At 52.0% G+C, this 23,704-nt stretch overlaps 1 protein-coding gene across 1 annotated transcript in view; it reads left to right on the top strand.

The window, feature by feature from the left end:
• Nucleotides 1-23,704, top strand: part of SPON1 (spondin 1) — a gene marked incomplete at its 5' end in the record, with an annotated part of 155,646 nt that overhangs the window by 118,012 nt on the left and 13,930 nt on the right. The window contains 2 exons of the mRNA XM_080816289.1: nt 9,819-9,883; nt 23,020-23,221. Of these exons, the coding sequence (XP_080672415.1) occupies nt 9,819-9,883; nt 23,020-23,221 (267 nt within the window). The remainder of the gene's footprint in view (nt 1-9,818; nt 9,884-23,019; nt 23,222-23,704) is intronic.

The following is a 23,704-nucleotide window of genomic DNA, read 5'->3' as shown; positions in this document are numbered from 1 at the left end:
GTCCTCCTGCCTCACTGGCGGTCCCGAGTTAGGCTCTTTTCCATCCCACCCTCTTCTCTCTCTCTGCTTACTTCCCAGGTTCTCTGTTGTGTACCTTTAACTACCACCTATATGCTGATGCCTTTCAAATTTATATCTCCAGCCTGGACTTGTCCCTTGAACTCCAGCCTCATATATCCAACTGCTGACAAGACACCTCCCCTTGGAGTCATCCTTGACCCCTCTTTGTTTTACAACCCCCATCCATCAGCAAGTCCTTCTGTGTCTCCCTTTAAAATAATGCCTTGCTTCCACTGTCTCCTCTGCTCCTGTCGCTCTCTCCTGGTCTGATGCCCCTGCCTGCCCCCTGCTGCCCCCTGCTGCCCCCTGCCACCCCTCCCTGTGCCCCACTAGCATTTACTCTCCCACAGCCATCAGCAGAGCCCTCTGAGCCTATCGATCAAGTCCTACTCTCCTGTTTGCAGACCCTTCGGCGACATCCCAGTCTGGCAGCGCTCCTAAGAAGTGCCCTCGGACCCCTGGGAGGGCAGCATGGGCCAGAGGCTTCTTCTAGCTTGTCACTAATTAATCTTTTAATTAACTCACCCGTTATTCATCCCTTAATCGTCCCCTGCACACCCCCTCCAACCCAAGCCGATGCTGAGGGCACAGGGAGGACACAGTCCCCAGCCCTGCTCTCCCACTGGCTTCTGGGACCAGACCTGGACTGGAGCTGTCCTCAAAGGAAGGCAGGGTCGGGGGGTGGGGAAGGCAGGAAGAGGGGCGAGGGGTGTCCGCTGTGCTGTGGAGGGCTGGGGTGCTGCTCTTCCAGGTCGTGTCACAGGCACCTTCAGCCCGACCTGACCTGGCTTCCTTGGGGCCCCTGCCTATTGAAAAGCAGACAGCTTCTGCTGAACGTCCCCTCTCGCGTGTGACGTCAGTCTCGCCTGGCCTGGCCCCTTTTCAGTGTCTCTGCTCTGGCCCTGGCACTCCGTTTTTTCTGATGGCTGGAGACAGAGTCGAAGGTGGGATAGAGGGCGTGGGAAGAGCAGGTGGAGAGAGGGGCCGGTGGGACGGAGAGACGGACAGGCCCCAGCGACCTCCCCAGCTCCCTCTGCTCCCTGGGGCAGACTTTCATGAGCATTACAAAGGACAAAATGAAAAAGTCTGGAAAATGAGGTTAAACCCGGGATTGACACTTCGGTCACCAAAGGACAAGCTAAATCGATGCTTGTGGCTAATAGAAGCACACAGAAGGAAGGCGCTCTCTCTCAGGTCACGGGGTGATGCCCTTCCCCAGTGCGCTCCACCTGCCGGAGTCAGGTGAGCGAGGAGGGGCAGTGGGGCGGACCCGGGGGGCGCCTCTGATGGGCCCTTCCCCTCCGGCTTCAGAAATGCCCGGCTGCTTTCACAAAACCGTCTCCCTGGAAAATTGTTATCTACGGCCATTATGCAATTTTCCCATCGGAATTACAGGCTATGTTTGAAAAGAACTCAAAAGAAATTGAATTTGAAATGCTTCTGTGCAACCACATCCTCTTCTTGGGGATCTGTAAATGGGCTTCACATACCTTCTCTGGCTTTGAAATAGCGGCTCAGACAGTGGCTTGTGATGGCAGCGGCTGCCTGGGGTGAGGCTCCCTATGGGCCCTTCGGCATGGCCAGCCCAGGTAGCTGGGGGACCACCGGCGGCTGACTAGGGTTTGTGAGCTCTGACCACGGTTCCTAACGCAGCGCCCTATACTGGCCCTTCCCTCTCCCTCGAGTTCAGGCCGTTCCAGCAGAGCCTCCGGCTGGCACTCTCCCCCACCCTGCCCGTGCCCGGGCCCACCAGCCCCGTGCTGAGATCTCTGAGCCTCCCTTCCCACGGCTGGGCCGACAGAGTGCTGGTGGACCAAGCCTCGGAGAACACCGGCCCTTCCTGTTCACAGCCTCTCATCCATTCAACAAACACTGTTTGAGCACATTCCAAGCACGGTCCTAAGTACTGATGCTACAGCAGGGAGCAAAACAGAGGAACGCTCTTGCCCGTGGGGGCGCCCCTATTCTAGCAGGGAGAGATAGACCATAAAAAGTAAATAAGCAGGGGTGCCTGGGGGGCTCAGTCGGGTAAGCGACCAATCTTCATTTCTGCTCAGGTCATGGTCTCAGGGTTGTGAGATCAAGCCCCACGTCCAACTCCTCACTGAGTGTGCTACCTGCTTGAGACTCTCTCTCCCTCTCTCTCTGCCCCACCCCCTGCTCATGCACGTGCTCTCTCTCAAAAAAAGGGAGGGGGGTGCCAGGTGGCTCAGTCAGTTAAGCCTCCGACTCTTGGTTTCAGCTCAGGTCATGGTCTCAGAGTCATGGGATGGAGCCCCATATCGGGCTCTGTGCTCCATGGGAGTCTGCTTATAGGATTCTCTTCCTCTGCCCCTCCCCCAGCTCCCTCCCTCTTCTCTCTCTCGCTCTCTCTCTGAAAAAAAATAAATAAATCTTAAAAAAAAAAAGAAAGTCCACAATATATTGGACAGTGACCAATGTGATAAAGCAAACACAATTGGATAAAATGATGGGGATATGCTGGGTTGAGGAGCCAGCAGGGGACTGCTATTTTTTTTTTTTAATTCCTTAAAAAAGAAGGAGAGAGATCGAACTCACACAAGTGGGAGAAGGGGGAGAGAGGAGGGAGAGGGAGAACCCCAAGCAGACTCCATGCCCAGTGCAGAGACTGACACGGGCCTCGATCTCATGACCCTGAGATCACGACCTGAGCCGAAACCAACCGTGGGTCACTTAACCAACTGAGTCACCCAGGCGCCCCCCAGGATTTCTAGTTTTAATAGTGGTGTCGGTGGAGACCCCAGGAGAAGGTGGCATTTGAGCAAACACCCGGAGGAGGCAAGGAAACGATGCCATGATACCTGGAGGACGGCGTTCCCGGCCCAGGGAACAGCAAGTGCTAAGTGTGGCCGGAGTGTCTGAGGACACACGAGATGTCCCGACCGACCAAACCAAACAGAGCGAGGGACAGAGTCCTAAGGGATAGAGTTAGTGAGGTAACAAGGGGTGGCATTGCCACTGAATGGGCTGGGGAGAACTGGGCCGGCCAGGCTGGGGCAAGGAAGGTCACAAGTTTGGTTTCAGAGATGTTGACACACCGATTTGACACACCAATTTGACATCCAGATGAAGATGTTAAACAGGTGATATACACGGTGGACGATTAAACTTCAGTCATCGTCAGTGTAGATGTAATGGTGTTTGGAGGCATAAGACAAGCTGAAACGGTAAGGCAGCATGGAAGAGGGTCAAGGGCTTGAACCCTGGTGGTTGGAGAGGGGTCAGCAGAGCAGACTGAGAAGGAACGGGTGGTGAGGTGAGAAGAGACAGAGGTGCCAGAGCCAGGTACAAAGGGCTTCCAAGCAGGAGGAGGGACCAGCTGTGTCCACTGCTGCTGAGGAGGTCATGGAAGCTAAGAGCTGGGCGCTGACCCTGGGCAGCGGTGAGGATGTCTGTGACCTTGACCAGAGCAGTATGAGAGGAAGGAGACATCTCAGTCACTTCATCTGAAAAATGGGAACCATTTGCCTGCCTACCTCAGAGTTCTGCCATGCGGACCTCAGGAGACCACGGGCAAGCCAGAGAGCACCACCAGTAGGAACTATCTGTTTTTATTTATGACCCAATAAACCCAGAGCCTGTTGAAATGATGGGAAACTATGACGTTGGGCACAATTGATTTTAAAGATGCTTATAGCTCTATTATCACCTCATAAAATGGCTCATTTCCTGCTGCTCATCACCAAGACACCCACCAAGGGACGAAAAGTTCCCTTCAGACATGGAAGCCATCAGGGTTGATGTTTTTTATGGGTGGTAAGTGGGAATCCTGGGAAAGGATAGAAGCGCACGGAGGAGCCGAGCACCGTTTGCCAGAGACCCTTTACCTAAGATCCCAGGCGCTGCCCTCACAGAGGGATCTGGGTGACCTATGCTCAAATTTCTTTGGGGGAAACTATCCGCCAGGGGCAGCGACGCTCTTGCTGAAAAATGAACAAAATGGAAGAGAGACGAGCACAAGATGGAGAGGAAGAACAGGCAAAGTGAAAAAAGCAGGAATTTTGGAGTCAGAGGCATCTGTATTGGAACCTTGGTTCCTGGGTGGGCTTCACCAAGTCACGTGACTTCTCTGAACCTCCGTTTCGTGGTCTACAAAATGAGATGATAGCTATTCCCAAAGGTTTCCCTACGAAACAAGCTGATGAGTGCAAGGAAAGGCACAATTTGGGGGGTGGGGCTGTCTGTGCAAGCAAGCGGATCACTGAGTGTGCATTTCATACCGTTGGATTTCCCCCACTTCGGGAGCAGCTGCTCTACAGCCCAGGAACCCGGGCCCTCCCCTGCTCTGCATCGGAACCAGTTCTCAGGGCAGCATTAACACCGCCGGTGTCCTAAACACTGTCCAAGTGTGGCTGTAACATTCAGAACTCAGAGTGAGCTAGGACATGCCCCGGGACCGGCAGAGGCGCCGGTGGACAGGGGGTGCCCCGACCTTCCTCGAGAGCCTGGCCTTTCTGCACCTCAGCTCAGCCTCCCAGCTCTGCTCTGCCTGGCTTCACGGGTGACCGGTGCAGTCTCCAGAGTCAGACCAAGGTTGAATTCTAGCTCTGTAATTTGGCCAAATAGATGTGTTTCTGAGGATTAAAAGTGTCTCCCTGCCTACCTTGCAAATGCGTTGTAAGGATTCAATAAAATGCTCTATGAAGGTAATCGGCAAGATGCCTAGCACATCCAAACAATAGATCATTGTTGTTACTGTTGTTTCTTCTACTTGTTTTGATCAGTTTCCCTCTGTGATTATGGACTGCACCCCATTTCTCTTCCTGTGGGGAGGAGGCAGGTTGTCCAGGCTGACTCCCAGACGGTAGGGCTAGGGCAGGACGTGCTCAGTGCCACCGGCAGCAAAAGGGGCATTAGGATGAAGAAAGAGGTTGTGGTTCAGGATGGGGAGGTGAAGGTTCAGGCAGGCGTAGGCACACAGGGCAGAGAGGAGGTGAGGAACAAGGCGGGGAGGAGGTGACGGACCCTGGCCCTTCACTGTGGGCATGACTGAGATGCCCAGAGCCCTCCAGCATCACCCTCCATGGGAGGGTCAATGTTGGGCGGGATTGGTTCTGACACCAGCCCCTACCCAGTCCTTTAGACCCACATTCTTACTCTCAGCTCTGCTCAGACTTGCTGTCTTCCTAATACCAATATGATTTCCACCTCCAACTGTCCCTGGCGTGCTTTCCCCCTGCAACATGACCCTCCTTCCTCCAGATCTGACCTCAGCCTGTGGCCCCTTGGGAGCTGTGTGATTCCCAGTTGGTGTCAGGGGCTCTGAAGTCAGAGTACGGCTATAACATCTTCACAGTATTTTTACCAAAAGCAGGACAAAAGAACTCATCCCCGTGAAGATGGACACGAGTGACCTGTGGTTTCTTTGGGGCTTTTAATTTTAATTGGCATATCTCTGGAAAAGTGCTAATGTCATCCAGAAGAGGCATGAACTGTGAATACCCTGAAATACTTGGTTTGAAAAGAGTCCTAAGGGAGATGTAGAAGGGCTCTAAGGATTCTTGAAAGATCCTTTCTGTGCCTCAGAGGCTTGTTAAAACAGCTTTTCATTTAAGTCGAAAGTGTGGATTGCTTACTCTGACTTTAAATCCTTCATTCTTCAGAATGGAAAATGCCCACCCCACCCCCACCCCAGCGGCCCCATCCAAGGCTCACCCAGCTACATAAACCTCTATCATATGCTCCCTGAGACTCAGAGCTTGGCTTTAAGTGAGGGAGTGTTCTCCCGAGGCTTGGTGGGTTTGGAGATGCAACTGTGTGTTTCACAATCTGTACTCAAGCATCGCAAACTGATTCTCCCACCAGCTTGAGAATGTAAATGAGAGTAAGAAGAGTAGCTAATATATGCTTATTCGGGCACTGTATTAGCACATGCTGTGAATTATGTCAGTTAGTCCCACAACAACCCCATGTAGTAGAGATTCTTTTTATTTTTGTTTTTAAGATGTATTTATTTTAGGGAGGGGGCAGGGGCAGAGGGAGAGGGAAAGCCGGAATCTCAGTAGAGCCCCCACTGAACACAGAGCCCGACACGGCGTTCCATCTCACCACCCTGAGATGGCAACCTGAGCCACAGCCAAGAACCAGCTGCTTCACCAGCCATGTTGCCCTGGTGCCCCAGGACTGAGACTCTTTAAATCCCATTTCACAGGTGAGAAAGCTAAGAGAAGTCAAGGGACTCACCAGAGGACACAGAGCTAGCTAACAGCGCAGTCTGTATTTGAACTCAGGTGTGATTCTAGGGTTTATGCTCTCAAACGCACTCCTCTCCCACGGACTGGCTCAGTAAATTCTAAAATGTTTGATAGTACTCAGGGTGCCCAAAGTTGTGGCAACATGGGCACCTATACATTCTTGCGGGGGGGGTGTAAATTGGTACAGATTTTTGGAGCACAATTTGGTAGGTGCTACCAAAATGATACATTTGCTTCATCTTTTAACGGTCCTTGGCAATCCGTTAACACAGGAAGCCTTGGGTTTGTAAATAAACACATATGCGAGTGTTCACCATAGTATGGTGTGTGGAAACAAACATCCACCAATAAGGCTGGCGAAGTAAATTACAGAACGTCTGAGCTATGGAATTCCACTATACATCGAACGCTTCGCTTTTTCAACAATTTGCTGAGTATCCGTCGCACTGGAAACGACCATGAACAGGCAAGCCAGGCACTCTCCCACCCTGCAGAACTTGGGTTCTGCCAGAGAACTCGGATGCTTCACAAATTTTTAGTTTAAGTACATTTTCCATAATGCTCCTGCTTTCTTAGTTGAGTGAATAACGTAGATGATCCCAGACACGTGACAACGAAGCTGTTGCCCGTGAAGTTGGCATGCCACGGCTAGATGGAACAGTTCACAGCGAGAAGCTGTCCTAAGGCCCACCCACGTGCATGCACCACCCTTGGAGCCTCCATTACTCTCAAAATTATAGGTAGAATTTCATCGCCGTAAATAAACACTAACAGAGTCCGACCAACTTTTGCTACATTATATACTGCAAAAGTAGAATCAGTATGTCCTTAGTTGGGGCTTGAAAACCAAGATTTCAATGCAATGCAAGGGAAACCTGCCGGGCTAGCTGACTCGGTGGCCATCGGACCTCCACGCACATTGATTTTACTTCTTAGTAAAGTATTCTTCAAGGGCAAAGGGAGGGGTGGTCATCAGACAATATCTCATGACTTGGATCTCCCAGCTTGGATTTCTCTTTACTACATCTTGACTTGGTTTACCGTAATTTGAAGATCTGAAACACCGAAAAGCAGCCAAAAGATTGCTGTGATACAGTGTCTACTGCCATGGGAAGTTTCCCATGATATATTAAGGAAAAAATTTTAAATTATGGTGCAGAATAAGATATTCGGTTTGATGCATTTTGTGGGGAGAGTTCTGATGCGCGCGCACACACACACACACACATACACATAGTTGCACACACATAGTAAAAGGTCTGGAACGATACACACCAAACTGCAACATTCTGGAGAAGGAGGCAGAAGGCAGGGGAGCTGTTAGGGAGGAATGTGGTCCACGTTCACACTGTGTGCTTCTGTGATGCTAAATTTGTCTACAGTAAGCGTGTACACTTCTGCTTATGCAATATTCCGTATCAAAGGAAAACAAAGTACACCAGAGCTGGATGATGAAGACCGTGTTGGAGAACTCAGGAATCAAGATGTTATCATGGAAGTGGTGGGCAGCCGCTGAAGGGCCGAGGCAGGGAATGGAGACCGTGGGATTTGCAGCCGTGTGGAGGGTGTACTGGGGGGGAAGGAAGAAAGTGTGGAGGCTGTGGAAGGGCTCACAGGGCTTTGCAGACCGTGAGCTTGGGCTTGGACTTGGAGCCTGAACTCTGGGAGGGGCAGGAGATGGGGAAATGGAGGCATACTGGAGGAGGAGCAGGCTTCTGGGGTCAGAGGCTGGGCTCAGAGTGGGACACGGGACGGATGAGATGATACAGGGAACCCGGTCACGGGAGACCCCTCGCCTGCCTTGTGTCTCACACGTGACGTCATGCCGGACAGCCTCTCAGAGCCCTTCCCCAGATATTTGTTAGAAATGAGTGAAGGAGGGGCGCCCGGGTGGCTCAGTGGGTTAAGCTTCTGCCTTCGGCTCAGGTCATGATCTCAGGGTCCTGGAATCGAGCCCTGCATCGGGCTCTCTGCTCAGCGGGGAGCCTTCTTCCCCCCTCCCTCTCTGCCTGTCTCTCTGCTTACTTGGAATCACACTCTCTCTCTCTCTGTCAAATAAATAAATAAAATCTTTAAACAAACAAACAAACAAAAGAAATGAGTGAAGGATGTGTTCCCAACCAATGAACCAGTCTCCCACGAGCCGTGTAAACCACTCATTTGGGACTGAGAAATGCTCTCCTTGCAGCCACGTGATTGTGGGGGTGTCTTTGTATCCAAAGATTCTTCCCCTGACCCAAAGAGGAAACTGTCAGGGAAGCCTGAGCTCTGCCAGCTTGTCCCCAAACCCTCTGTGGGTGCCAGAGCCAAGCTGGATCTGGCGGAGCTCCCGTCCTCTTAAAGGGCCACCCCCCCATGGGCTGCAGGTGAGGGGCTCCGGACCCAGAAGGCTTTTCATAATCTTTGCACCTGAGCCTGGGGACACCTCTGTACTCCTTCCAGTTTCCTCGGGGCTGTGGGATTTTCTGGGCATGGTCCCCACCAATGAGAAGTTCACCAGTTCACCCTAAGTATGTTCGAGGCACTCATGCCAGGCATGGCTCTAAGGACAAGGGCAGAGCACTGAGCCAGCCAAGCAAGCTTCTGCCCCCCGCCCACAGCCTGGAATTCAGGGACCTGTTCAGTCGGCAACAGAGTTCTTGCTTCCTCTTGAAATGGTGACATTTCAGGTTTTTCTGGACATAGTGGACGGTGGTGTCTGAGCGCTGCTGGGCCCCACCAGGGGAAGGGGAGATCCAGGACCACCTGAATCCCCTCCAGGGAAGGTCCCTAGCCCAAGCCACATCTGGGCCTGTGGAAGTCTTCAGCCTTAAAAATGTTTATGCTATTCCTGTGCCCCGATGTGTAACTGAAAATAAAAACCCAAACTGCAAAGTTAAGCAAGATCAACAAAGTTCTGATTTTTGCCCCTCATTGATGCCTTAATGCGTTCCTTCAAAATGCTAATTATCAAATTCTTCCCAAAAAAAAAAAAAAAATCATTTTAAGTGCCCATGCCACACGCTGTCCAGAACAAAATAGAGCAGAATAATATGAGGAGCATGGGGCGGGGGAGGGGGTTGGCCCCAGACTCTGTTCTGACCTCCTTGTCCAAGGGAGTCTGATCACGCGTGCAGGTCTCAGCAGCAGGAGGGGCCCCGGGAAGGACAGGCCTCCGGAGCGGGTGTTGGCCACACTGCAGCTCCTCATGTAGCCAGTGCCTGACTGCAGAGCACGGGACCTGCGCTCCAGGCTGGCCACTGTAGAAATCTGGCCATTCAGAGCCGAGTCCAGGTCAGAGCTCTGGCTAGGGTGGGGGAGGGGCGGACGGAGCTGGAAACCAAAGTGGGGCTCAGGGGGCCCATGCATGTGCACCACTCCCACCCCCTGGGATGGCCGAGGCTGAGGCTGGGGGCTTTCCCTGGGGGGGGGGGGAGGGATGGCTCCCGGGGAAGGGGGAGCTTCAGCAGCAGGTAAGGGAGTGGACAGCGTCACCAAGTCAAACCTCTCTTGGCCCAGGAGCCCAGCTCTCCTCACTGAGTATCTCTTGTCCTTTTTTTGCAGAGTGATGAGGTCCTCACTGTCATCAAAGCCAAAGCGCAGTGGCCGGCCTGGCAGCCTCTCAACGTGTAAGTAGCAAGCAGACCCCGGCCACGGCCAGCTCTGGCCAAGCCTCGCACTCAGAGCCGCCAGCCCCTGGCTGCTGCCTGCCCGTGAGGTCAGCAGTGCCTCTCAGGCACACGAGCGTGTGTGATTCACTGCCTGCCTGTGGGCTCCCACACCTGCCCCTGTCCCCTCAGGAAAACAGGCTTGGTCTCTGTTTCCCCCCACGGCTCTACCACCACAGAACCAGACACGACGATTAACCGTTCTGTGTCCGTTCATGCTCTCGGCTCAGGCCGAACGTGCCTTTGTACACGGGGTACTCACCTGAGGCCAGGGCCCCCTCATGGAAAGCCAGATTTACCCCAGGTTCCCTTCTCAATCCCCATCTCTGTTTTGTCTACCCTGTCTCTTCAAGATTTCATCCTCCCTGGCATTTTGGTGACCAAGGGTGTGCTCAAGGACTACTCCCCAAAGTAGCTTTGTAGGTAACTAGGCAGACATGTACATAAGTAAGTAAAAGGATCAACCATCCATCGGTTTCTTGGACACCTCTCTCTAGAGGCGTACATGGACCTCAAACTCATCATATCCAAAATGGATCCCATCACGAAGTCCCATGAATCCTGCCTTCTTTGTATCGCACACATCAGTCTCCCCTGACCCTTCTCCCACTCTGAGTTTGACCGCCATGTTTTCTCACCTGGACCACTTCAACTCTTCCCTCTTCCGTTACACTGTCACTGGAGTGATCTTCTAAGAATCCAAATCCGATTGTGTCCTGCTCTCCTCAGAATCCCGCCATGACCTCTCTTAGTCCCCAGGATCCCTTTGTGAGGCCACCAGGGGCCAAATACACTCCAGCCCTTGCCTCCTTTTCCTCAGGGCTCAGGTCTCGCTCCTCCCTACTCCACACCTCGCTCCGGCCACACTGAGTCCCATCCGGTTCCTTGAGCGGGCTCTGGTTTCGCCCATCCCCTGAGGATGCCAGATTGGGAGCAGAGTTCTCGCCAGCCCCGTAAAATGGTTTGTGAAGCGTGGCTCGGCCGGCTAGTCTCTGGAGTAGTCTGTATCCGCTAATGGTGGTATTGACAAAGACAGCGACAACACGGGCAATGCTGAGATTCTGCTCAGCGGCAAACTCGGAATGATAGGAAGGGAAGCACGAGGTGAGGTAGCAGGTGCGGCGGGACGCACCGGGAGCAGGAATCGTGCCATGCCAGGCGCCCGGTGGCCACCTCTTTAACCATTCGGCCAGTCAGCGGTTTGTTCCCCACAATGTGCCAGCCCTATACCAGTCCCGCCCTGTGGCATGCCCAGCGGGGGCATGGGGTGGGGGGAGATGGACAAAAAGCAGAGTGCTCCCATTCCAGAGCTGCCCTTTGCACACGTTCAGGTGAGACCACATATAAGGACTAGATAGACTATGACCTCATCATGGTAGCCGTGGACGATCCAAGAGGATAAATGTTATGATGAAGCTTTCAGTGGTTCCTGGAGACCAGAGATGGGGCGCAAGCCAGCCGAGGCTTGGGGAGAGGGCACGAAGGCCTTGTTCAGGGGGTGTCACAGGGCAGAGTCTGGAAGGATGCTTCTCACCCTGGAGAGGCCCAGATCTGGGCAGTTCTGAGGCCCACACTTGGACAGCTGACGCAGGGCTGGCTGCGTGGAGGCCTGGTCTAGCCTGCTGCGATCTCCTCGGAGGAAACTGGGCCCAGAGTGGCTGAAAACCTGCCAAGCCCTGGAAGTGCCTTTCCCGGAAAGGAGAAGCCACAGAGGCCGGCCCTGCCGCCCTGGCTCTCCCATGGTAGGTGGGCGTCTGTCTGTCCCTGGCCTGTCCCACCAAAAAACACTGCTGTGAATTCACAGAGGCCCTGAGCCTCCTTCACGTAACTATCATCAATCGGAAAGAAAAGTCCAACCATGAATCCTGTTTGCTCGGGCTCTCCTCAGCTGCTCCCAGCCCCCATAAGCTGTATGTGCGGGAGTCCTCCCCTCTAGCCCTCAAAGCAGGCAGGGGCTCGAAGCCAGGGAGGGCTTGGGGCCATCTGAGCCAGAGTTTGTGGATGGCGATGTTGACACCACTAAGGGACCCTGAGCCCAGTTTTCCCTTAAGGAGCCTGGGTTTAGGAGGGCATCAATGACAAAACAAGGTGCTTCCAGAAGGAGAGAGGAAAGAGGGAAGAGAGAAAAAGAAGAAAGCCGAGCGCTGACCTTTTTTGTCTTGAGCACCTACTATGAGCCAGGAACCCTGCTGGGCACTTCTGTTCCTTGTCCCACTTCATCCTCATACGTACCCCACGAGGTAGGGATTTTGAGCCTCACTTCGCAGACAAGACCGAGGCTCCGAGGCAGGTGCAGCCTCAGTGTGCGTCTCCACCGGCAGAGGAGCTAGCATTCCAACCATCTCCAGCTGCCTCTGCCACCTGTGACCTTCACTTCTAACAGAGTCCCTCCAATTAAGTGACAGCTCACTCAGTGTCCATTTTTCAATCCATCGAGACGTACAATATATGTGTCAGTCACACTTCGGGCCAGAATGAGATGAACATGGTGACCACAACCAAACACTCTGACTCCTACCCCAAAACAAAACAGACTCTTGACTTTCACTTACCTCGAGTCCTTCGTCAGGGCTGACCAAAACATTTTATGGCCTCAACAAATACTTGTGGTGGGCCTCTAAAGGGAAGTACTTCAAAGGTGCTTAGGAATACAGCAGAGTTTCTCCTGCACTCACAGTCTGGTGAGGGAGAGACATTAACCAGATGATGACAGACGTGATGTGTGTACAAAGTAAGGATACAGAGTGCCAGGAGGGTGTGTGAAGGGGACCCTGACCCAGCCCGAAGGTCAGAGAAAGCTTTCTTAAGGCACGGCAATTGAGCTAAGAGTTAAGGAATCAATAGGAGTTTACTAGGTAAAGAAGCAAAGCTAGAGGAGAACATTCTAGAAAGTCTAGAGAGACCATCATGTGTCAAGACCCTGAGGAGGGATTGGCATATTTGAGGTACTAAATTGCTGTGGTGTAACTAGGTCCAGAGATCACAGGTGAACTTGGTGGGGTGCCAAGCCATATGCAACATGAGGGATTTTTATTTTTACATGAAGAGTAATGGGAAATCATTGAAGGGTTTTAAGCAGGATGGCAACACGATCAGATGTGCATTTCAAAAAAGAAAAAAAATCAGAACAGTAACAACACTCTGGCTCCAATATGAAAAGGTTAAGTAAGAACAGAGGAAGCAAGACCAGTGAGGAGAATTTACTAATGCAGGGACCTTGACAAGGATGGTGCGGGGGAGGGGAGTTGGGAGGTGTACAGAGATCTCAGAGATGCGTAGGAGTCGAGCCCCACAGGCTGCAGTGATAGGTTGTCTAAGGAGGGTGAAAGAGGCAGAGAGATCTAGGTCAGTAAGTTGGCAGGGCCTCTTACAAGGTTTAGAAGAGTACATGAAGTCCAGTGGGAAGGATCCTGAGCTCAGTTCTGGGTGTGCTATGTTAGAGATGCCTTCACGCTATCCCATCGGAGGTGCTGACGGTTCACTACAAAGCTCTGAAGCTCGGGGAGAACTCTGCACTGACCTATAAAATCGGGAGCCATCAAGGAGTAGAAGACATCAATGCCAAGGTCACGGATGGGAGAGAGCCTGAGAATAAGTCAAAGGTTTAAGGCTAAGTCTCAAGGAGCAACAGCATTTAACGCTGAGGAGGACCTGCCTGCGAACGAAGGAAACAGAAAATTCAGTAGCAAACCGATGGGGGAAGGAAGCTGAGTGTCAGGGGAGCCAAGGGAAGAAAGCTGTGCCCAGTGCGGCTGAGAGGTCAAGTAGGACGGGGGCTGCAAAATGCTGGTTGGATGGATCCACATGAAGAAAAGCAGTGACCTTACTGAGAATCCTTCCAGCTGAGCAACGGCGGGAGGCCCTGAGCAGGGTGGACTGTGAACAGAAAGGGAGTTTACAGAGTCCGTGTGTACAGACGAGGCTTCCGTGCAGTTGGCTGGGAATGGAGAGACACTGAGCGAGCGGCAGCTCTCAGGAGACGAAAGAGTCAATGCAGTTGATTTGGTTTTGCCTTCTTTTTCAAGATGAGAGAGACTTTCTGAAAAGTTGGGGGGGGAAAAGACACAAAATACTTGGGGACACCTTCCCACCCTTCCCCATCCCCCCAGACTTCCTGAGACCCCCATGGAACAGAATGAATCACTGGCAAACATCAGACCTCCCAAACACGCAAACCCTCTCCGCCTAGCGCTACCAGCTTGTTCAGAGAAAGGGATTTTCTTTTGCTTTACCCATACCCCAGCCTCCCTTCCCTCTTCCAAATCGCATTAGGAAGTCAAATTAGGAAGCCTCCGTAGCAGCCAAGTTTTGTTTTGCAGTAACAGCTCTGCCCCACGCCCCCTCACTGAGCCCACAGGATCGAGGTTAATGGGATTCTAGCCTCCCTTGGGCCAGTGGAAAGCCGGGGTGACCTACTTTGTGAGGTCCTGCCCTGGGAAACTGACTTGCTTTTCAATGATCTTCATCTTTTTCCCCAGGACCACTTCTCAAAGAACAGCCATGAACGAACAAATTAGCTGCTGACTTGTTTAGCTCAATAAATCAAGCTGTGGCTTGTCAGCCCCGAGCGTAGGTAGAGACAGAAAAGACAGATGCTGAGCAAAACCCACATCCTTCACTAGTTCCTCTGGCGCCTGAGCAGAAAATGACCAGGTTTCCCGCAAATCGATTCTGAATTTCCACCACCCAGTTCCTCCAGCTTCATCTGGATACTAGGAATTACTGGAACTTTTTAAAAAAAAATAATTTTTTATTCTCATAATGAATCTTGTAAGGGACTGCAGGGCCCTTCGTGATTCCCAGCCACTCTGTTTAATTAATATTTGACAAGACAACCGTTCATGGGTTCTCGACAGCTGAGGGGAGAGGGGAGGGTGGACCAGAGACATGTCAGCCTCTCCAGAAATCCTGCCTCTGGAGGGTCAGTATCCTGCAAATCACCCAAAGCCGGGGCTCTCCCCACAAGGACAGAGGCATCTCTCTCTCTCTCTCTCGGATCGGGGCTGAAAGTTGCAGGGCAGATAGAACGGGACAGACGGACCGGAGTCCTACATGCCTCCAGGTTACCAGCAGCTTTCAGAGGCAGGAAACCTCACTCAAACCTGCCTCCACCCACCAGCGGGGGAGGGGGGTGTGGAAGGAGTGCTTCAGCCTCACACGTGGCTCTGGCGTCCTCTAGTGGTTCCTTGGAGTTCCTGCAACTTCGAAAGCTCTTTCTTGGGGATTATTTGAAATACGGAGGACACAGAACTCAGCCTATGAGTGACCTGCATCACCAGCGACTTGAGTCTCACCAGTGACCCGACTCACCCCAGTTTGGTTCTGAAATTTCAAAGGAGCATAACAATCCCTTGCTGCCTCTTTTCTTTTATGGTGTTTTTCAAAAGTTTTGTTTGGAAAAGCTGAATGAGTAGAAAATCAACATTTGCCAAGTCCTGTGCTTTGCGGGTCACAATGCGAAGCAGTTTGCTCATGCAGAGCCCTCGGGTGGATGTGATGAGGCTCCTGTTTTGCAGCCCTAATAACTGCAAAGCATGCTGGGGTAAAAAGCCCGTGGCCCACAGATAGCAAGGGGCTGAACCCAGATTCAGATCCAGCGACCTCTTCTAATACCCTCTGGTCTTCCCTGCACCCCACGCTGCCTATCAGAATGGAAGAAGGCGAGACACTTCCTCATGTCTTCGTTTGCTCTTCCTTTCCCGTTTTTGTGGTGCAGACTGTCTGTTCGTAGCTTTCCCTTATCTGCTGAGACGGTGGCATTTTTCTTGCAGATGTGGATTCCTTCTTTGTCTACTACAGATAGTCACATTTGTTAGTCACACCGCGTGGAGACGTTTTGGCCAATGTGCCATTTTTCTTTCTAATTCAGCACTGTTGTTTCACTACACAGATGTCTTTAGTTGGTGTATACACTTCAATTAGTTACTTTTGTGATTGCTTTGTTGTTTCAAAGCTGAAAAAATTAACATTTCTCCAACAGATTGGTAAACTTGACTTTTTTCCTATAATTTGATTGCTTTCTACTTAGCTCTGAATTATTTATTTATTTATTTTGGTGTATGAGACTAGATGGGAATCCCATATTTTTTAACTGCAGTTAAGTAAGCCCTCTGTTGCACTGTCTTTCCTTTTCCCCCTAATGTGAGAAGTCTGTTTTGTGTAACACCTTATCTAAAGTTTCTGGGATCTCTGATCTCTGCCACTCATTTCTATTTCTTTCTTGCCCTGAATATGACATCAATTATCATGATTTATAATATACTGTTATATGGTATGCCCAGATAAACTCTCTTTGCTAGAAAATCGATAAAAATTTAAATACCAGGGGTGCCTGGGTGGCTCAGTCAGTTAAGCGTCTGCCTTGGACTCAGGTCATGATCCCGGGGTCCTGGGATTGAGCCCCACATCAGGCTCTCTGTGCAGTGGGAAATCTGTTTCTCCCTCTCCCTCCCCCTGCTTGTGCTCTCTTTCTCTCACACTCACTCTCTCTCAAATAATTAAAATCTTGTTTTAAAAAAATTTAAGTCACAGAATAGGAAAATAAAACTAAATTAACAAAATGTCATATAGGGGAAAACATCACATATAAGCAAGCAGGAATGTGAATTTTTATTATAGTTTGGACAAATTAAAGAACTCCAGTCATACCTCACGTTTCCCAAAGAAAACTCACATATATTTCTATCCATTTCATCATTTTAAATAGCATTTTTATTGTAGAAGTAATGAATACTTTGAGGTGATTTTTAAATTAAATTTGAAGGTCAAAGGAAGTACAAGAGTTCCATATTCATTTCCTAAATTAAGTAATTTACTGAAAACAAATATTTGAGGAGATCCCACTGCATGCCAAGTTCTGAGCCAGCTCTGGGATATAGCTATAATATGCAAGACAAAAATCATCTCTACTCTATTGGAACCTAATGGGCAAGATGGAAATTAAACAAGAAACTCCAAGCAAAGAGTGAGCTCAGCACGCTCTGGGAAAGTGCACCAGGGGTCCTAAAGGATTTGAGGAGAGGTCAGGAAATGCTTCCTCCAGGATGTATTATATGAGCTGGGGGTCAGGGGACGAATTTTCCAGTTAGGGGTAAGAAAAAGGAGCAGAGCACACCTGAAGATGCAAGAAAATTGCTAAAACTGCTCCCATGTCCTTACAGATTCAGATTTGCCCTATTACCCAACCTCAGGTCAGGCATTTTGTGCAGGGGTTGGTTGCCCCAAATTTCCTCTCCTTTAAAACTCACCAAGGTCTGGAGACCTCAGAGTTGGCCCAAATGCACCCGCAGACAACAGTTTGCATGGTCCCTTGTGAACCCAGGAGGTTCTTAGATGGTCACTTCTACCAGCTGAGCAGAGTCTCAGGATGGCGTGTGGGGTTTGACTTGGTTCTGTTTCCCCACCAATGGATCTCTTTGCCCCTTAGTTGTCGTGGTGAATAGTGTCACTCACGGTTTCCAGGATACAAGAGACTAACCTGACTCAAAGCCACCTGCCCAGGGAGAGGGGAAGGTAACGGGTGGAGGGGTTGGTCTCTATGGCAGTGGAAGAGGAAGTCCACCGGCCACAGCCACAGCCACGGCACTGCCGGACCCCCAGGGGGCCAAGCCAAGAGGGCTGGGGCCTTCAACAGCCCGTGGAGATGTCCACGCTCTTTGCTTCTCGTGGACAAGAAGGTGGGTCCTGACCCACGTCCTGTTAGCTGCTGGGTGAGCAACCCCGCAGCGACCCAGACCACCCTTCTCATAGAAGGTCCTTAGGTCCTTAAAGAAGCTGTGAAAACCACTCACGAGGAGCCAGTAAACGTACACCTTAGGAAGAGAAGACGAAAGCCCCCAATTCATGCCTGTCTACACAGCAGACGATGTCGGTGTGGCACATTAGCTCCAGGAAAAAGTATCCCCTTGGAGCCTCACAGCATCCCTGCAGGTGGGGTCAGACCTGAAGCCAGCGAGGGACCTGCCAAGACCTAGAGCCAGCGGTGGTCGTGGAACTCGGGTCCTTACACACTGCCCTGTCCAGCCGGCCCTCGGGGCACTGGAGGACTGGGGGACCAGGGGTTCCTGGCCTCGGGGAGCTCCCCATCTGCACGGGGATGACCACATGGTGACGGAGCGATGGCAGTCGTTGGGGTATGGCTGCAGAGACTTTCAGAGTGGTGGAAACACAGACCCCAGGCACAGCGGGTCCCGGTCAGGGGCATCAGAGGGGCTCCAGGATGAGACGGCTCATGATCCAAGGCTTGCAAAATGAGCAGAGCGACGGTTCTCAAGCCTGAGATGCATTCAGTCAGCTGGAGGGGTTGTTGATCTAGAAGGCTGGGTCCCACCCCCAGAGTCTCTGATGTAGTAAACCTGGGCCAGGGCTTGGTAATTTGCCCAGGGACCACTCCGTGTGCGCCCCTGAAGACAGGTGTCCCCAGCAGCACAAATGCCTGTGGGAGCCACACCGTGGCTGGCCTGGCCAGGGCACCGGGCAGGGGGGGAGGCAGGAGGCTGGAGACAAAGGCGACACTGAACCTTGCTGAGCTGTGGACCCCAAAGCCGGGGCTCAGGCTCTTCCGGCACTCATGTACCAGAACCCAGCCTGGCAGCGGGCTATGAGGTAAAGTCGTTTCAGGAAGGCCTCTCTCTCCTTCCCTCTTTTTCCTGAGCCCTGTATGACCCTGCACTGCTCCCCTCAATAGAGTTCTTATAGCTCAAGGGCCAGGCACTGGGCTAAGTCCTGCATGTAAGTTCTCTCTTGACATACACTAAGCCTTTGGCGTAGCCATAGGGAGGTCCCCATTTCACAGACTGGGACACTGAGGCACGGAATGCTTCGGTCATTTGCCCAAGGATACGCAGCTATAAGAGGTAGCGTGCCAGGATGCACACCCAGGCTTCCGTCCCTCTCTGCTCGTTGTTTGACCCCCTCCAGCCTGCCAGAGCCCAAGGGGTCCAGTTCTTCGAGGCCTAAGCAGGTGTGGGGTCATTGCTTCAGGGGACAGGTGAGGGCAGCCAGAAGCAGCTGGTCTCCAGAGAGGCACACAGGGACTCCCGAGCAGCCGAGGTGCACAGGCTGCCAGCTGGACGGAGCAGGCGAGCTGGGCCCCAGCCAAGGATTCCCCACGATTAGCAGCCTGGGGGTGTCGAGTCAGGTGGGGCTGCCTCTACACCTCAGGCCCGACCAGCTGGTCTCTAGGTCCATTAACCTTTATATGCTTGCTTTCTTCTCTACAAAACGGGATCATAATTCTAACCCCATGGGATTGTCATGGGCGGTGGGGGAGGGGCACAGAATAACTCGGGCCCGGCACCAAGTGTGTGCTGAGTGAGTAAACACTTTCTTCCCCAGCCCCCTGGGGGGCCACCACCTCCGATCTCACCCAGCCCCAGCCACAAGTAAGAGCTCTTCTTAGCAGCTTGAGATAGAGGTTGAAGACAATCCCCTCTTGTGGCTTGGGGGGCGTCAGGCAAAGGTTTGTGCTGCTCTCGCTGGGTCCCTGCTCACCACCTGGAGGATGGGGCCCGGGAAGTATGGGAGTCCCTGGGGGAGCTCTGGGGCCAGGGCAGGGCCTTGCTGGAGGCAGCCCCATGAGGACAGTGGAGGCAGCAGGCCTCGGAGACGCCCCCTCCGAGGGCACAACAGAGTGAAAGGGGGGCAGGGAGAAGGAATTTGAAATGGATAATGAAAAGCTACTATCTTGAGCTAATATTGTCTTGGGTCACAGTTTCTGTCCGCCATTTAACTTTGTGACGCTGGGCCCATTACAGAAACAACCCCCTGAGCCTGGGTTTCCTCATCCATCAGCTGGTGTCAATCATTCTTCTCTCGGGTCTGTTCTGAGGATTCAGTGAGAATGTCTGAGAAGGGGCTTGGGGTTATTTGTAAAGTTCGCCTCCCACGCAGCAGAGCTGGACACACCATGCTGCTGGCCGAGGGTTAATGGGACCACCCTCGGCGCCAGACCAGGAAGCTCCAGCGGCAGCTCTTTTTACCCAGACCTTTTTCCGTTGCCTTTAAATTTCCCTGACTCTGCTCCTTGGAGGAAGTGGATCTGAGGTCTGGCCTCCAGTCTCCTTGTTGGGCTGCCTGTCACATAAACCCTTACCTGTGTCTGGACCGGTGGTCCTTGCTGAGCACCGGGTGGATGACCTTGGGTTTGCATACAAATGTGGCAAGCCGGCAGGAGATTTGTGCCCCTGGTTTGTTGACCCCCACACTGGTAATAAGAGCCTGCTGACAGGGCGGTTGCCTCTGCTCTTTGTCCTGGGGCCTGTCCTCAGGGCCCCACCGACCTTGGGGTCTGGTTTGGACAAAGGGCTTTGGTGAGTATGTCCTGTGCGGTGGCACAGAAGGTTACTTCTTCCTCCCTGTTGGTCTGGCTTTCTTGACTGTCTTCCTCTCACCCGGCTGCCTCCAATTAGAGGATGTTGCTTCTCCTCACCTCCTTTTCTTAAGACAAGGGTGACTAGTGAACGCTTAGGTTCGGCCAGTGAAGCTCTGACTTTTAGGGAGGTGCTAGGAAGTAGGAAGCCATCTGGTTCAATCGGTGAAGCCTGGAATTTTGTGGAGGAAAAGACTTGAAGGCCATACTCTAGGCCTCATTTGGTTTGTTGTTGGGGCAGCTTTTGGGATCTTTGAATAACACCGGCCACGTTCTAAATGAAAAATGGGGAAGTGACTGTTTGATCCCCATATGCAGCTCTATTCTCCAAAATGGGGCAATCTTTTTTTTTTAACACTGCTTTTTTTAACACTGCTTGGCCACAATATTCGTTAGAGTCTCATGAAAAATGACCAACCAATGGACCCATACATTGTACCACCTTGCAGTTAGATTTGTGTTGTAAAAAAGATTTGGGAATTGGGCCTTTAAGATCCTGTTTGCATTTTGTTTATGTATTTGTGTGTGTCCATATGTGTCCTAAGTGGAGCTAGTTTCTCTAAGTCTGCATGGTGTTGCTAAGATTAATCTGTACGAGAGTTCTATTTAGCCCGTTAAAAAGTTAAGTGCTTATTAGAATTGGGCATTCTAAAACTCAAAGACAGAAACTAACCCAAGTGTTTTTTCACATGATCTTGGAAAATATTCAGTATTAAAACTAACTTAAGGTTGCTAGTTTAATTAAAATGGACTTGTGTTTAGAATTAAAAGCATTAAATACAAAACTTTTATTCTGCCTATGTTTATTGAAAGTCAGATAAGTTCATCTTCTCGCCATTGCAAAATTTGTCCAAAACGGGGAGGAAACCAACACCTTAAGACTTTGTCAAACGTCTTATAAAGTTTAAGGCTCTGAACCTAGAGAAGACTGGCAAGTAGTTTACCGTGAGGCCAAAAACAACAGGTAATTTTCAAGACTTGCCAATATTTACAGAGACCTTTACCAGTTGGGCTGAAGCTTTCCCTCGCCCTTCCCAGAAGGCCTCAGAAGTTGTCAAAACACTTCCAAGCAAAATCCTTCTAAGGTTTGGATTGCTTCTAACAATTCAGACGACCATGAGATAACCACGGAGCAGCGTCTGTGGTCAAAGTCACACAGGTGTGCCCGAGGCCTTGGGCAGTCGATGGCAACACATGCTTCCTGGAGCCCCCAACAGGCTGGAAAAACAGAAAAGGACTGTGGCAAAGATACGCTAGGAAACTCACTTGGGAAAAAGGTGCGTTGGCTTCTCTGTTCTCTGTAGGAGTGCCCCCCCCCCCCCCGCCGCCCCTGAGTGGGCGTGATTTAAGCCTCTATGTTACACAGTTACACTCTCATGACTTAGGAGTTGTGGGCGGGGCTCCCATTAGGCAACTGGGTATGATCAGGCACACTGAGTGGGCAGGTTCACTGCCAGCAGGCGGATGTGCCCCAGAATTGTGCCCTTATGCCGCAGGAATTCCAGAGACTTGGGGTCCCCTAGGACCTGCAGAGCGAGCACGTGGGGGGCCAGCTCCAGCCCCCTTGCCTGGGACCTTGTGGAGTGCTCCTGACCATCCATTCTGCAGTGAGCCTGGAGGGAAGGAAGCCGTGCGTTCCTCACGCTCGAGTTAGGGGAACCCATGGGTTCCCTACAGCCTGTCCACAAGGAGGACCCGGCATGGAGCACCCTGTGGCACAGCCACCCCCGGGAAGACCTGATTGTCTGGGTCAGGAGAGCCAGTCTGAGGAAACAGGGGTGTACAAGCAGCCTGGTTCCAACCAGTCTTCCCGGAGGCTCTCGGGAGAACAGAGTCTGAGCATTCATAACCAAAGTATACAAATCTCGGTCCTGCAGAATGCCGGGTTTCTACCTGTAACTGAAGAATCTTTCTAAAGGCAGGCAGAAAGTTTCCATCCCTCTACCTCTGGTCCTCACCCCATCTCAGCAGCAAGTAACTGGAGAGTTAACCGGAGAGTCGTCCCCATTCCCGCAAGGCTGAGGAATGATCAAAGGACAGTGGGGACAGGAACCCATAACCAAAGGGGTAAGGGGACTGATCGCAGCTGCAGATTAGGAAACTCAGCTGCAACTTTTGAACCCAGACATTTCTCATTTGCCTTCAGAGTTCCCTGAATTTCCTCCTAAGGGAGGTGGATTTGAGACTTGCCCTCCCATCTCCCCATCTGGAGGCCTCTTGAACCTTCTCCTGGCTGCCTACCTTGTGTCTGTGTGATTGTCTTTGCTGGGCATCAGGCGGATGAGCTCGAGTTCAGTTACAGTAAGACAAGATTGTTGCTCAGCCATTTATTCAGACACTTGGACTGAGCACCTGCTCTGCACCAGGCACCGCTGTAGGCACTGGAAACCAAGCTCTGAATAAGTCCGACAAGAGCCGTGCTTTCCCTGGGCTCCCGTCCAGTGAGAGCGGACAGCAAACAGCTGAACAAGCAGCATCTACAGAACAGCAAGTGCTCCAAGCGCACTGGAACTGGATGGGGTGGGAGCAGGTGATTGTCTCCACCTGTGGCCAGCGGAGGGGCTCAGGACAGTAAAGGGTGTCAACCAGTCGTGGCCAAAGGCAGAGATCTATGGAAGACTGAGAATCCACCTTCTTTCCATCCTCTCCTCCCTTAGCCATGGCCTGGCCGGATGTCCGTCAGGGTGTGCACCCCCAGAGCCCCTGATGTAGTATGTTTGGTTTCCAGGAGAGCTGCACCCTCGGCCGAGTTTTCTGTGGACAGGACCCGCCACTTGATGTCCTTCCTGACCATGATGGGCCCCAGCCCCGACTGGAATGTGGGCCTGTCTGCGGAGGATCTATGCACCAAGGAGTGCGGCTGGGTCCAGAAGGTGGTGCAGGACCTGATCCCCTGGGACGCGGGCACGGACAGCGGGGTGACCTATGAGGTGGGTGAGCTCTGCGGTGGTGACGGGTGAACCTTTCCGGGTGCTTCCTCTTCGCCCGGCCCTGCGGTGTGGGGGCCTCGACGTAAAGGATGTAGATGACACACCGGGTGGTCGGGCAGGCCAGCATCGGCTCACCCTCACGTATCACATACGGTGTGACCCACACAGCTGGCCATGAGGCCACGGGAGGGGTCAGAGAGCACTTCCTAGGTAAGCACAGGGCAAGAGAAGGGGTGAAAATGGGGAACCAAAGTTGATGTCCATACATTAGACTAGGCCAGATTCTGGAGGTTTCCAGACATCCAGCCAGGTTAAGGAGTTTGGATTCTGTCCTGAATGTTAAAATTCTTCAGCTGTGGTCAGCACGCCAACTGCATGGAAATGTGAAACCCTTAGAAAACCAGTGGCAGGACCATCTAGAAGGGACACTGATAAGCTATGGTTTGTACGACTACCACCTGAGTCGTAAATTCAAACCCAGCC

This window comes from Martes martes, assembly GCF_963455335.1.
Source record: "Martes martes genome assembly, chromosome: 10".
In the NCBI taxonomy this organism is placed as follows: domain Eukaryota; kingdom Metazoa; phylum Chordata; class Mammalia; order Carnivora; family Mustelidae; genus Martes; species Martes martes.
This window is presented reverse-complemented; position numbering and strand designations above follow the sequence as displayed.